A 12,075-nucleotide genomic window follows, 5' to 3' on the forward strand; every position below is an offset into this window, starting at 1 on the left:
GGTAAGTAACTTGAATTGTAGAAGACCTTCTTAAGCACAGTGCAAAAACCATGAAGAAAAAGATTAATTCATTTTACCACCTCAAGCATTTTTAATTTTATATGAAAAAAGGCACCGTAAACACAATTTCAAAAAAAAAAAGCAACCATGTGGGAGAAAATATTTGTGGGTTATGTAACCGAGGTTAATAGACGGAATATAAAAACCTCCCCAAATTAATAAGAAGACCAACAAGTCAATGGCAAGGTGAGCTGAGGACATTCATGAGGAATTCACAATATGAGATACGCTTAGTGTCACAGTAACCAGGAAGGGGGAGTGTAAGATGAGATATCATTTTACAAGTCAAACTAGCAAAAGGTAAAATGATTGGTAGCATCCGGTGTTTGCAAGGGGGTGGAGCTAGGACACTCGTGCAGCCCATATGGAATACTCTTTAACGGTATTCATTACTTTTTCTCAGTGTGACTTCCCTAGCACCGAGCAATGCCACTGTTGCGTATGTCCCAGAGAAATGCTGAAACACGTGCACAAAGAAGCATATACATAAAGGTGCAACACCAAAAACGGAAAACAAATTCCCATCAGTAAGAAAAGGTTAAATCAACTGTGGAACAGCCATGCTCTGAAATAACCTCTGGTAGATGAGATTGGACATGGCAGAGCTATATGGACTGATATAGAACTACCTCTAACACAGTGGTTCTCAACCTTCTGGCCCTTTAAATACAGTTCCTCATGTTGTGACCCAACCATAAAATTATTTTCGTTGCTACTTCATAACGGTAATGTTGCTGCTGTTATGAATCGTAATGTAAATATCTGATATGCAGGATGGTCTTAGGTAACCCCTGTGAAAGGGTCATTCGACCGCCAAAGGGGTCGTGACCCACAGGTTGAGAACTGCTGCTCTAAGACAAAGCTTAATCTTTTTTATTTAAAAAAGCAAGTTTTAGAACAATATCAAACAGTGTAATATCATTCATGTAAATTTTGTTAAAATGTGAAACAAAATTATCTATTTATATAGAGACTAGAGGCCTGTTGCACGAAAAGATTCATGCAATAGGCCTTCCCTTCCCCTGGCTGCCAGCACCAGTTTTCCTCCAGCACCCAGGACCCAGGCCTTTGCTCTGGCCAGAGCCGCCTTCAAGCCTTCGCTGCCCCACCCAGCCGCCCCGGGTCGGGTCGCACTCGGGACGCCCGCCCCCCCAGGTCGCAGATAGCAGGCCCGGATGGTGGCGGGGCAGGCAGGATGGCACTGTCCCACCCTGCCTGCAGTATGCAAATTAGCTGCCATCTTTGTTGGCGGTTAATTTGCATATCATGCTGATTAGCCCATGGGAGGCATAGCGAAGGTACGGTCAATTACCATGTTTGTCTAGTATTAGATAAGATACATATACAGGGTGTGTGTGTGTGTGTGTGTGTGTGATAATGGGTGGTTATATAATGGCCATTATCCTACAGTGGGAACAGGAATTAGGTGGGAGGTCAAGAGAGCTTTCTGCATTATTTATATTGTTTGAATCTTTTCCAAGGAAGTAATTTTGTGGAACTATTTTTTTTTTAATGAGCAATGATTTTTTTTAAAAAGCAGATGATGTAAAGTAAAAATATTGGGCTTCAAGATATTGTTCAACTAATCTATGATTTTCTATCTCAGTTTTCTCATCTGTAAAATGGGCAATACAATATCTTCTCTCTTTTATAAGGAGCCTATGAAACAATGCAAATACCATCCAAGTGAAACATGTTATTATTGCCACTTGGATTCCTCAGGGAACTGCAGTGGGTTTGACATTCAGACCATGAGCAGAAGCTCTATTATGCCCAGAGGAACATCGGTGAGTGGATGAAGGGGCACAGAGAGGAAAAGCAGTTTGCCTGGGTCTACCCAGCTGATAAATGGTGAAGCGGAGGTCCTTGGACTCTCAAGACACAGGAGGAGCGAAATGGTAGAAACACGGTACCTCAGCCAGGCCTCTAGGGAGCTGAACAAACCCCCAGTCTCCTCCTAACTGGGAACACGCCGGGTTTAGAAGGGGATTGTTTGTATGTTTTCTCCTGAAAAGGAGAACACATTTTAAATGCTGAACTTAGATCTTGTACAGGTGCCCGACGCCTGCTTTGAGTAAATTGAGTAAACAGCTGCTGGTTGTATCAGCTATTTTTACCTTGACCCACTTTTCCCTCCTGACCCTTCTGCCTTCTCTGTCCGGCTGTTCTGTGTACATTCCACCAACAGAGGGCGCTCCTTCTCAAAGCCAATTGATTTGAGAAGAGCCAGTTTGGGTGTATATATCCACACAAAAGTAGACATTTCTGTGTGGTTTCTTCTTCTTCTTTTTAAAATATATTTCTATTTATTTCAGAGAGGAAGGGCGAGGGAGGGAGAGATAGAAACATCAATGATGAGAGAGAATCATTGATCGGCTGCCTCCTGCACACCCCATACTAGGGATCAAGCCCACAACCCTGGCATGTGTCCTGACAGAGAATCGAACCATGACCTCCTGGTTCATAGGTCGATGTTCAACCACTGAGCCATGTTGGCCTGGCTTTTCTTCTTCTTCCTGTTTTCAACTGTTTGCCATTAGAGTAAAGAAAGTGATTTTTTTCTTTTTTGTGGGTAGGGGGCTCTCAGTCCATACTTAATCTTCAGAGCACTTTTCTATACATACTCGAGGCATAGAGTGACCACCTATCTTTTTCTAGTTCTTACCAGAAAAACGTGGAGACGTGGAATTTATTTATCTGCTTTACAACCTAGCCTCATTAAGCCAAGTCAGGGCTGGGCGGCACTCAGCTCTGAGGACACAATGATCCCTGGGAGACTTGCCAACTTGCAGTCTAGCAGGGAGTCCAACCCATAATCCACATGGTGACAGCATGATCCGTGCCATGACGCCAGTATGAGCAAGCTCCAGAGGCTGCCTGGCCAGATCTTGGGGAGCTAGGTAGGTGGTGAGGTGGTGAGTAAAGGTCTGGAGCAGCAGTTCTCAACCTGTGGGTTGCCAACCTGTGGGTCACCACCCCATTGGGGGTCGAACGACCCTTTCACAGGGGTCGCCTAAGACCATCGGAAAACACATATATAATTACATATTGTTTTTATGATTCATCACTATGCTTTAATTATGTTCAATTTGTAACAATGAAAATACATCCTGCATATCAGATATTTACATTACGATTTATAACAGTAGCAAACGTACAGTTATGAAGTAGCAACGAAAATAATTTTATGGTTGGAGGTCACCACAACATGAGGAACTGTATTAAAGGGCCGTGGCCTTAGGAAGGTTGAGAACCACTGGTCTAGAGGGAAGTGAGGAGTGAGTTCAGATATAAACAAGTTGAGTATGAATGGCCTGAACACCTAAAACCACGAGGAAAGCAATAGTCTTCCATTCAAGAAACACACACTCTAACAAGACAGACGGTGAGCAAAATGCAAAGGACTGTCTTACAAGGCCAAATGCAAATGCCAGTTAAGGTCACAAACATGTAGCTGGGATTCCAGCTGCTGCTTCAAACTGCAGTTCCCTGCGCTGCCCCAGCTCTTTGCCGTACCCAGGAAGGTGCCGGGTCTACAGGGGGATTCCACGTGGGCCACACCTGCCCAGGACTGGTGGGCAGGGGAAGCACGGAGACTGGCTGTGGTGCGCTGAGTGAGAACTTAGAAACCCTGACTTGGTGAATGAGGAAGAGAAAAAGGCCGATGGGCCGTGGCTGTCAGTGTGACGGATAAGAAGGAAGCGTCGTTCTCCTGGGGCCTGGGCATCGGGACTCCAGTCCCAAGTCTTCTGCTCGGAGGCTTGCAGCTGTGCCTGCACGACTGGTCTGAGGGCTTGAGAGCAAGCCTGTTGGGTGGCAGAATGATGGCCTCCATGTGCGAACGCCGGGACCTGTGAATATGTTACCCTGCATGGCAACAGAGATTTTGCAGATGTGATTAGGTAAGGACCTCAGAGGAGGTTATCCGGGTGATCCCAGTGGCCCCAATCTAGTCACAAGTGTTCTTATAAGTGAAAGAGGAAAGCAGCAGGAGGGTCAGAGAAGGAGGGATGCAATTGCTGGCTGGGGGGCCACAGCCAAGGAAGGGGAGCATTCTAGAAGAAGCTTTTAGGAACTGAAAAAAGCAAGAAACAGATTCCTGCCCTGGCCAGTTTGCTTAGTGGTTAGAGCATCGACCCGTGCGCGGAAGGGTTGCAGGTTCAATTCCTGGTCGAGGGCAAGTACCAGGGTTGCAGTTTGCACTCCGCCCCCAGTGGGGGCATGTGCAGGAGGCAATCAATCAATGTATCTCTCTCACATCAATGCTTCTCTCTCTTTCTCTCTTTCCCCCTCCTCCCTCCTTTCCACTCTTTCTCTCTCTCTCTCTCTCTCTCTCTCTCTCTCTCTCTCTCTGAAAAGCAATGGAAAAAATATCCTTGGGTGAGAATCAACAAACAAAACAAAAAAAGAAAAAATAAATAGATTCCTCCCCTACAGCCTTCACAGCTCTGCTGACACCTAGATTTCAGACCCATTTGGACTCCTGATCTAGAACAATAAACTAATAAATCTGCATTGTTTTAAGTCACTAAGGTCATGGTGATTTGTTATAATGAAAGGCAACTCCTAAAGACACCTGAGAAACTGTGCCTGGACCAGAATGTTCTGCGACCAAGCCCTGTGAGGTGGAGAGGCCAAGGCTGACAGGGAGGACTAAGTTCATGCCGGAGTTAGTGAGCCCAGGTGTTGGCTGTGGTCATGCTACACGTGGGTGGTGCCTTTCTGAGCTTGATGAGCGCTCCTGGACAACCTGAGACCCGGTGGTTTGTATGTAATGCTGCGCCAGGAGGGAACCAGGGGTTTCAAGAAGTGCTGTTTACCTTCATGCCCTGAGTGTCCATCATTCACCAGTGTGCACACGGTGGTCCAGAAGCGTGCACCTCTGACTGCCCTCAGAGGTGCTACTCTCTCTTCTGTGCCCCAACTACATGGATTCCCTGCACCCCATAGAGAATTCCCCCAATAAGTGGCTATATCTGGACCTTAGTAGTTATGTCTGTCAATGCATTGGTGGCTTAGTCTGAAGGGTATGAATCAGAGGTTTTACACTGGTTTGTTATGACCTGGGGATAGAGGTTTCAGAATGCAGATTTCACTCCAATTTAAGTGAAGACTTCTTTAATGGTCTCTATCCATTCTTCTACTTCCATGTAGCAAACCCCATTTTTACAGACTGAAACACGACCAATTAATGTGTTCTTCCAAAGTTAAGCCAATTACCATGGTGTAAATATTCCCACCACGGCCAATGTCATGGTATCAATGTGACGTTGATGAATGCAGAGTTGGGAAGAGATGTGTACTATCAGCGCTCACAGGCTGGTAAGAGATGGTTCCAGCATACACTGTTTATCTCTACCCTTTACCTTCACTTTCTCATTAGGAGAAGGAACACCCCAACAGCGGCAAGGTTGGGATGCTCACGGAGCGCTTATGATGGGCCAGGCACTCTTCTAAGGACTTCACATTTAAAACATTTAATGCTTGCCCGCCCAGTGTGGCTCAGTAATTGAGCTTCAACCTATGAACCAGGAGGTCGTGGTTCAATTCCCAGTCAGGGCACATGCCTGGGTTGCAGGCTTGATCCCCAGCAGGGAACATGCAAGAGGCAGCCAATCAATGATTCTCTCTCATCATTGATGTATCTATCTATCTATCTATCTATCTCTTCCTCTCTGAAATCAATAAAAAATATTTTTTTAAAAATAAAATATTTAGCCCTAACCAGTTTGGCTCAGTGGATAGAGCGTCGGCCTGCGGACTGAAGGGTCCCAGGTTCAATTTCAGTCAAGGGCATGTACCTTGGTTGCGGGCACATCCCCAGTAGGGGGTGTGCAGGAGGCAGCTGCTCGATGTTTCTCTCTTATCGATGTTTCTAACTCTCTATCCCTCTTCCTTCCTCTCTGTAAAAAATCAATAAAATATATTTTTTTTAAAAAATTAATTAATTAAATATTTAATTCTCACAGCAACTCTGTGTGGTGGGTAGAAATGAGGAAACTGGAGCATGGGTGAAATTACCAGTCTGAGCTAAGAGCTTGTGATATAAACTTAATCTGTTTCAGTGTCCATAATCTTAAAAACTACACTAAATTATTCTCTAAAACTGCACTAATACAGTAGCCACTAGCCACATTGGCTATTTTAATTGAAATTAAATAAAATTAAAAATTCAATTCCTCACTCATACCGGACATATTTCAAATGCTGGATAGTCTCATGCTGCTAGTGGCTACTGTATTGGGCAACACAGATATAATACATTTCCATCATCACAGAAAGTTCTATAGACAGTGCTGCCATAAATAGATTGTCAGAAAGAAAGAAGCCACACATATCTGTCTGGAAACAGTGGATTTAATGGCCTTTGTTGATGGCTGTAACATAAAAACTCAAAATACACAGTCCTTGTCTCTTCTGCTCTGAGATAAGTAAGTTCATTCACTTATTCATTCATTCATTCAACACGCATTAACTGAGCACCTACTATGTTTCAGGACCTGTGCTAGGTTCTGGGATGGAAAGATGAATAAAGGGACACAGCTCCTGCACTCCAGGAGCTCACAATCTGATAGAGGAGGCAGACAATTAAACTGCCATGAGGAGAGAGTTATGATGGGAGATTCGAGGGTAATACCAGAGACCCAGGCAGCCAGCTGAATTGAAGGCATTCAGGGAAGGCTTCACACAGGGGGTGATTTCCAAACCGGATGCTGAAAGATGAATAGGAGTTGGCAGGTTTTAGCTGTTTTAGGTAGGAAAGTCAGAGAGGCATGGAGAGCATGGGTCACTCAGGGACCGGGGAGTGAGTGGGTTTGACTGGAGTCTAGGATGCCACAGAAGCAGAAGTCAGGTGTTCTCGGTGGCGTGCTGAGGAGGGACAGATGTTGGGGAGGGGAGATAGGGAGAGAAAGAGAAAGAATTTTATTCTGGATGTGCTGAGTTTGATGTGCCTGCAGAACATTCAAGAGGGTGTGTGGGGACGGAGCTGAAGAGCAGGGTTGGGAAATACGGATTTAAGACCATCAAACCAAGGGCCTGGCGAACTCCTGCAGGGAGCGTGTGCAGACTGCGATGAAAATAAAGTGAGAGTGAGCACGATGAACAAAACCAACTATGGGAAATGCCACATATCAGGGAACGTGGAGGAACAGGGACCGAGGGAGACTGAGAAACCACATCAGAGCATCAGCATGGGGAAGTAGTGTTCCAGAAATCAGCGCTGGGAGTGTCAACTGATGCAAAGATGCCAAGAATCGCAACAACCAAAAAAGGCCCTCTAGAACTGACTTTGGTAAAATCTCTTCTAGTGGCGTTCAGGAAGCCAGCCTGCAGTGGCTTCAGGAAGAAATTAAAAGTGAGGGAAAGAAGATGAGCCCTGGCCAGTTTGGCTCAGTGGATAGCGTGTCGGCCTGCGGACCAAAGGGTCCTGGTTTGATTCATATCAAGGGCACATACCTGGTTGTCGGCTCCTCTCCGGCCCTGGCCCTGTTGGGGGCTCGTGCAGGAGGCAACCAATTGGTGTGCTTCTCTCACATCGATATTTCTCTCTGTCTTTCTTTCCCTCTTCTACTCTCTAAAAATCAATGGGAAAATATCCTCTGGTGAGGATTTTTAAAAAAGAAAAAGAAAGAAAAGAAAAGGGAAGAAAAGAGAAAAGGAGATAACTATGGGAGACAAACCCTTTAAAAACTACTCAGCTGTGAACATTATTACTGCCGGTCACCCCCAGCATGTTTACTGACTGCACTCAGGAAGCTAGAAACATGTCAAGGATCCAGGGTGGAGAAGGAGTAATAGGTGAAGCCGGGCCCAAGACAGAGGGGAGGAAGGAGCCCAGAGCACAGGTCCACTGGTGTGAGAAGGAGGGGTGGGTGCAGGCATGGCGTGTGTGACTGTAGGAAGAGGAAATTGAGGGAATCCAGGTACTTATATGTGTTTCCAAGTGTCTCCCGCAGTTTCACCCTGAAAAGACTTCTCCCATCCTTGTCACCCAAACACTGACTATCCCAGACCACGGGTGAGACCAGCAGCCCCAGAGACACCTGCACAGTTGGGTGAGCAGCCACCTGAGGCTCCAAGCACCAGCCACCCTCAGCTCAGATGTGATCCCCTCCGTGATAGCCCACACTGCGTATACACACACACACACACCGGACAGGCCCGCTACTGCTCCCCTCTCTCCACACGGCTTACATTGCATTATGATTACAGGGCACTTTCATTGTCTGCTTACATTTTGCCTCCCCAGCTACTCTTGGAACTTCTTTATCTCTAGGGCCTATAAATACTTGTAGGATGAGTTGAGCTATAGGATGAATTAAATTGAATTAAGCAGAGTTGAAATGAACCAACATGACACTGAGGAACCCAGAGCAGTACATTCCCATAGCAACAGGGTTGAGCAATACTCTAACTTCCCCATCAAGGGTCTTCCCAGAAGCCCACTCCCTCCAGAATGTCTCCCCAGTTCCTGAGCCACAGTGCCTCCCCCCGCAACACACACACACACACACACACACACACACACACACACACACACACACCCCAGGCAGGTCCTCATTGCTTCTTATGGAACAGAGATGGCACCGGCTCGCTGCTGGGCTCAGCCATGACCTGCATGGGCTGGTTGTTCAGGGCAGCCTCGCGCATCTTGCGGTACATGAACTCGTTCTGGTGGAACAGGCGCAGCTCCATCTCCGTCTGCATCCGCATGGCCTGTGGGACGCAGACATACCAGGAACAGTGATGACAGGCCCCAGGACATGGTGGCGCTGGCCTCCCTGGGCCCTTTTGGAAAAGGCAGGCAATGGGGTAAATGACTCCCAGTCACCAAGATTCGACGGTGCCCCCTCAGAGGATACATCCAGGCCTAGGGTCCTGGCCGTGGGTCAGCTTGTTAGGGAGTCCGGCCCCTGAGAGAGTAGCTGAGGGGTTGTTCCCAGGAACCGTCAAGTGGAGATCTAGATTTGAACCCTGGCCCCTGCACTGGGTCCCACCTTATGCAAGTAATTGAATCCCTTCAGCCCTTGGTTTCCTCGTACATGAAAGGGATAAGATGCCTTCCTACTTCCCAATAGATCAAGAAAATGACAGTATGTGACACACACAAGGAAGTTCTCACTTCCCCATGTGTTCTTTTAAGAAATACTTATCGCCCAGCCAGTGTGGCTTAGTGGTTGAGCATCCACCCATGAACCAGGAGGTCATGGTTCAATTCCCAGTCAGGGCACATGCCCAGGTTGCAGGCTCAATCCCTCGTAGGGGGTGTGCAGGAGGCAGCCGATCAATGATTTCTCTCTCATCATTGATGTTTCTATCTCTCTCTCCCTCCCCCTCTTCCTTCCTCTTTCTGAAATCAACAAAAACATATTTTCTTTAAAAAGCATACTTAACAAGCGCCAGACATCGCTGAGGGGCTAAGGTTGCAGCAGTGAATAAAATGGGCAAAATCTCTGCCTTTGACAAGCTTAAATCACTAGACATGAAGTCTGTCTCCTCACACACTTGATGACACCGAGTCTTTTATCTCCCCCACACTGCACTGTCTGAGGACAGCTCCTTGAACTCGGTCACTCTTGAATAAACCAGCCCTTCAAAGCACAGAGGAAACCAGCAGAGGATGAGAGCATGCCATGTGCCAGGCACGGTTCTCAGTGCTGTTCACACATCAAGTCATTGCACCCTCCTTACAGCCCTCTCCTCTTCCTCCGGTTTACCAACGAGGAGACTGAGGCCCACACATGCAATATTTGCAGTCACATGGCTAGAAAGTGGGGAAGCTGGAACTCAGTCCCAGCAGTCTGCTTCTAGTCTGTGCTCCCCAGTCCACTCATTCTGTAATGCACATTTCGTCACGTGCATAGCTACACACACACACACACACACACACACACACACACACACACCATTATCTAGGTTTTCTCAGTCAAGCTTGGAGCATCTCAGGTTTCAAGTCTCAGCTTGTCATCCACCGGCTATTTGACTATGAACAGCTTACTCCCCTTCCCTGGGCCTCAGTTTCCTCATATGTAAACAAGGGGAGTGAGCTAAAGCCTTTGTGAGCTGCCTTCAGGTCTCGCAGGCAATCTAGGGACTTTCCCAGAGCAGAGTTCAGAAGTCAGCTCTCATCCTCAGAGAGCTCAGAGCAGGCAGGGGGGCCCGGCGTCAAGGTGCTACTTGCCTCTAAGTCCTTGGTAATTGGGTGGGTGGGTCCGTGTGTCACCAGGAGAATGGCATAGGCTTTGCAGATCATACCGTGCCCCACCTCAATGTTACCAGCATGCCAGTTGGTCAGCCCCGCCCGCATCACGGCCATGCCCAGCTGGGCATTGTTGGGGTGGTAGAGCTTCCTGTAGAGGCAATAAATAATCATAACTCATAATCCCAGCCTCCCTTACATCGGCAGAGTATTTGACATGTTATCAAGAGCTGTCATTGAAGTCCGTCTGCTTTCCCACCAGTGCCACCATCTGCAGCCCACTGGGAGGGGACTGAGGCGCAGACAGGTGGGAGGTGGCCAGAACCCCACAAAGGGAAGCTGTAAGAGCTGAGACTTTCATCTGAGTCTCTGAGCCACATCGTCTTGGGGAAAAGGAATCAGGATTGTACTCTGAACGTTACTACGGGAACCTGGGAGCTCTCTGGTGCACCCAGCCCTCTCCTGGGAAAGCAGTAGAAAGGCCAAAGGGAAAAGGTTAACAAAAATGTCCTTCTTGGGGCAGAATTGCATTTTTCCCTCCCTGGCACCTTCTTAACAGAGCTTCCTTTTAACGTGTTATATAGTTTTCCCACATTTTATTTATGAGTAACATCCTCCCCGCAAAAATGAACCTTCTTGTGCCAATGTGGTCATGTAGCCAGATACACAAATGCACATGCCACTGTGAACAGGGAGGACATTGGCAGAGGGAAGGCAAGGACATTCTATTTTATACTTTACAATTTTAATGAACAAAAGCTCACAGGATTTTCTGTGTTGGTTGTTAGGGTGGACCCTTTCTAAACACTTAAAATCCAGCTGGACTTGGCCATCAGGAAATCAGAAGCCACCAGCAAACAATAGATGCGTTGCAGGATTCGGGAAAGACCGGGCATGACAAATGGGTTTCACCTTAGGTACCAACTCTGAGTATTTGGTCATTATTCCTAGGAGCACCATGATTAAAAGGCTCCTGTAAAGAGTCCCAATTACTGCTGTTTGCTGTGGGTTCAGGAGGGAGAGGTAGCAGCATGCGCGCCCTCTATTTGTCCTGCCTGGAGTAGACACATTTCCAAATTATCTGACACCCAGGATTGTCACCTACACATAGCCATCCACCATCCTCCTGGCGTAGTAGGAGGCCTCCTCAAACGCCTGGAGGTAGGAGAGGACCTCGGAAACGATGCTCAGCATCCTCAGCATGTAGATGTTGGTGTCAGCAAACACCGAGTCCTGCTTCTCCAGGCACTCCCGGCACAACTTCACAACCTGGAAGAGACACAGGCCTGGTCCATTACCAACACGCCATGGCACGTGCTTAATTCACATACGGGAGCCGCACAATGACATTGGACACTCCTTTGAAAGTTGAGATTGCTCACAATTTGTGATTTGAATAGCAAAATGGTCTTATTTGGTAAGATGTAGAGATGGAAAGGGAATGGCAACACGAGAAGTTTCCATATGTAAGTCAGTTGGGAGCAGAGAGTTAGGAAAGCTGTATATATATATATATCTTTATATATCTTACAACAGTGCAATGAGATAAGTACTACGAATATTCCCATTTTACCGGGTTCTCTGCTCCTACGACTCTCTACTCTGGCTGTGCTCTAGATTAACCTAGGGACCTTTTTAAAAACATCAATGTCTGGGCCTTACCCTCAGACCCATTGAAACCAAATACACGGGGGAGGGACCCTGGCCTCTGAAGTTTGTATAAGCCCTGGTGGTCCTTATGCACAGTGGGGGCGAACAATCAGGTTGTCCTGCTTGAAGTGTACAGGATGGGTAGGCCGAGAGGGAGGCTCCTG

At 47.1% G+C, this 12,075-nt stretch overlaps 1 protein-coding gene across 2 annotated transcripts in view; it reads right to left on the bottom strand.

Annotated features, from left to right (window-relative positions):
- Positions 1 to 6,408: 6,408 nt before the first annotated feature.
- SMYD1 (SET and MYND domain containing 1) overlaps positions 6,409 to 12,075 on the bottom strand; it is a 35,482-nt gene continuing 29,815 nt past the window's right edge. For both annotated transcript variants that reach the window (XM_006103018.3, XM_006103017.3), the window contains 3 exons: positions 11,367 to 11,530; positions 10,244 to 10,412; positions 6,409 to 8,778 (listed from right to left, as the gene is read on the bottom strand). In XM_006103018.3, the coding sequence (XP_006103080.1) occupies positions 8,620 to 8,778; positions 10,244 to 10,412; positions 11,367 to 11,530 (492 nt within the window). In that variant the 3' untranslated portion in view covers positions 6,409 to 8,619. The remainder of the gene's footprint in view (positions 8,779 to 10,243; positions 10,413 to 11,366; positions 11,531 to 12,075) is intronic.

The sequence above is a fragment of the Myotis lucifugus genome, unplaced genomic scaffold (genome assembly GCF_000147115.1).
Source record: "Myotis lucifugus unplaced genomic scaffold, Myoluc2.0 scaffold_454, whole genome shotgun sequence".
Taxonomy (NCBI): Eukaryota; Metazoa; Chordata; class Mammalia; order Chiroptera; family Vespertilionidae; genus Myotis; species Myotis lucifugus.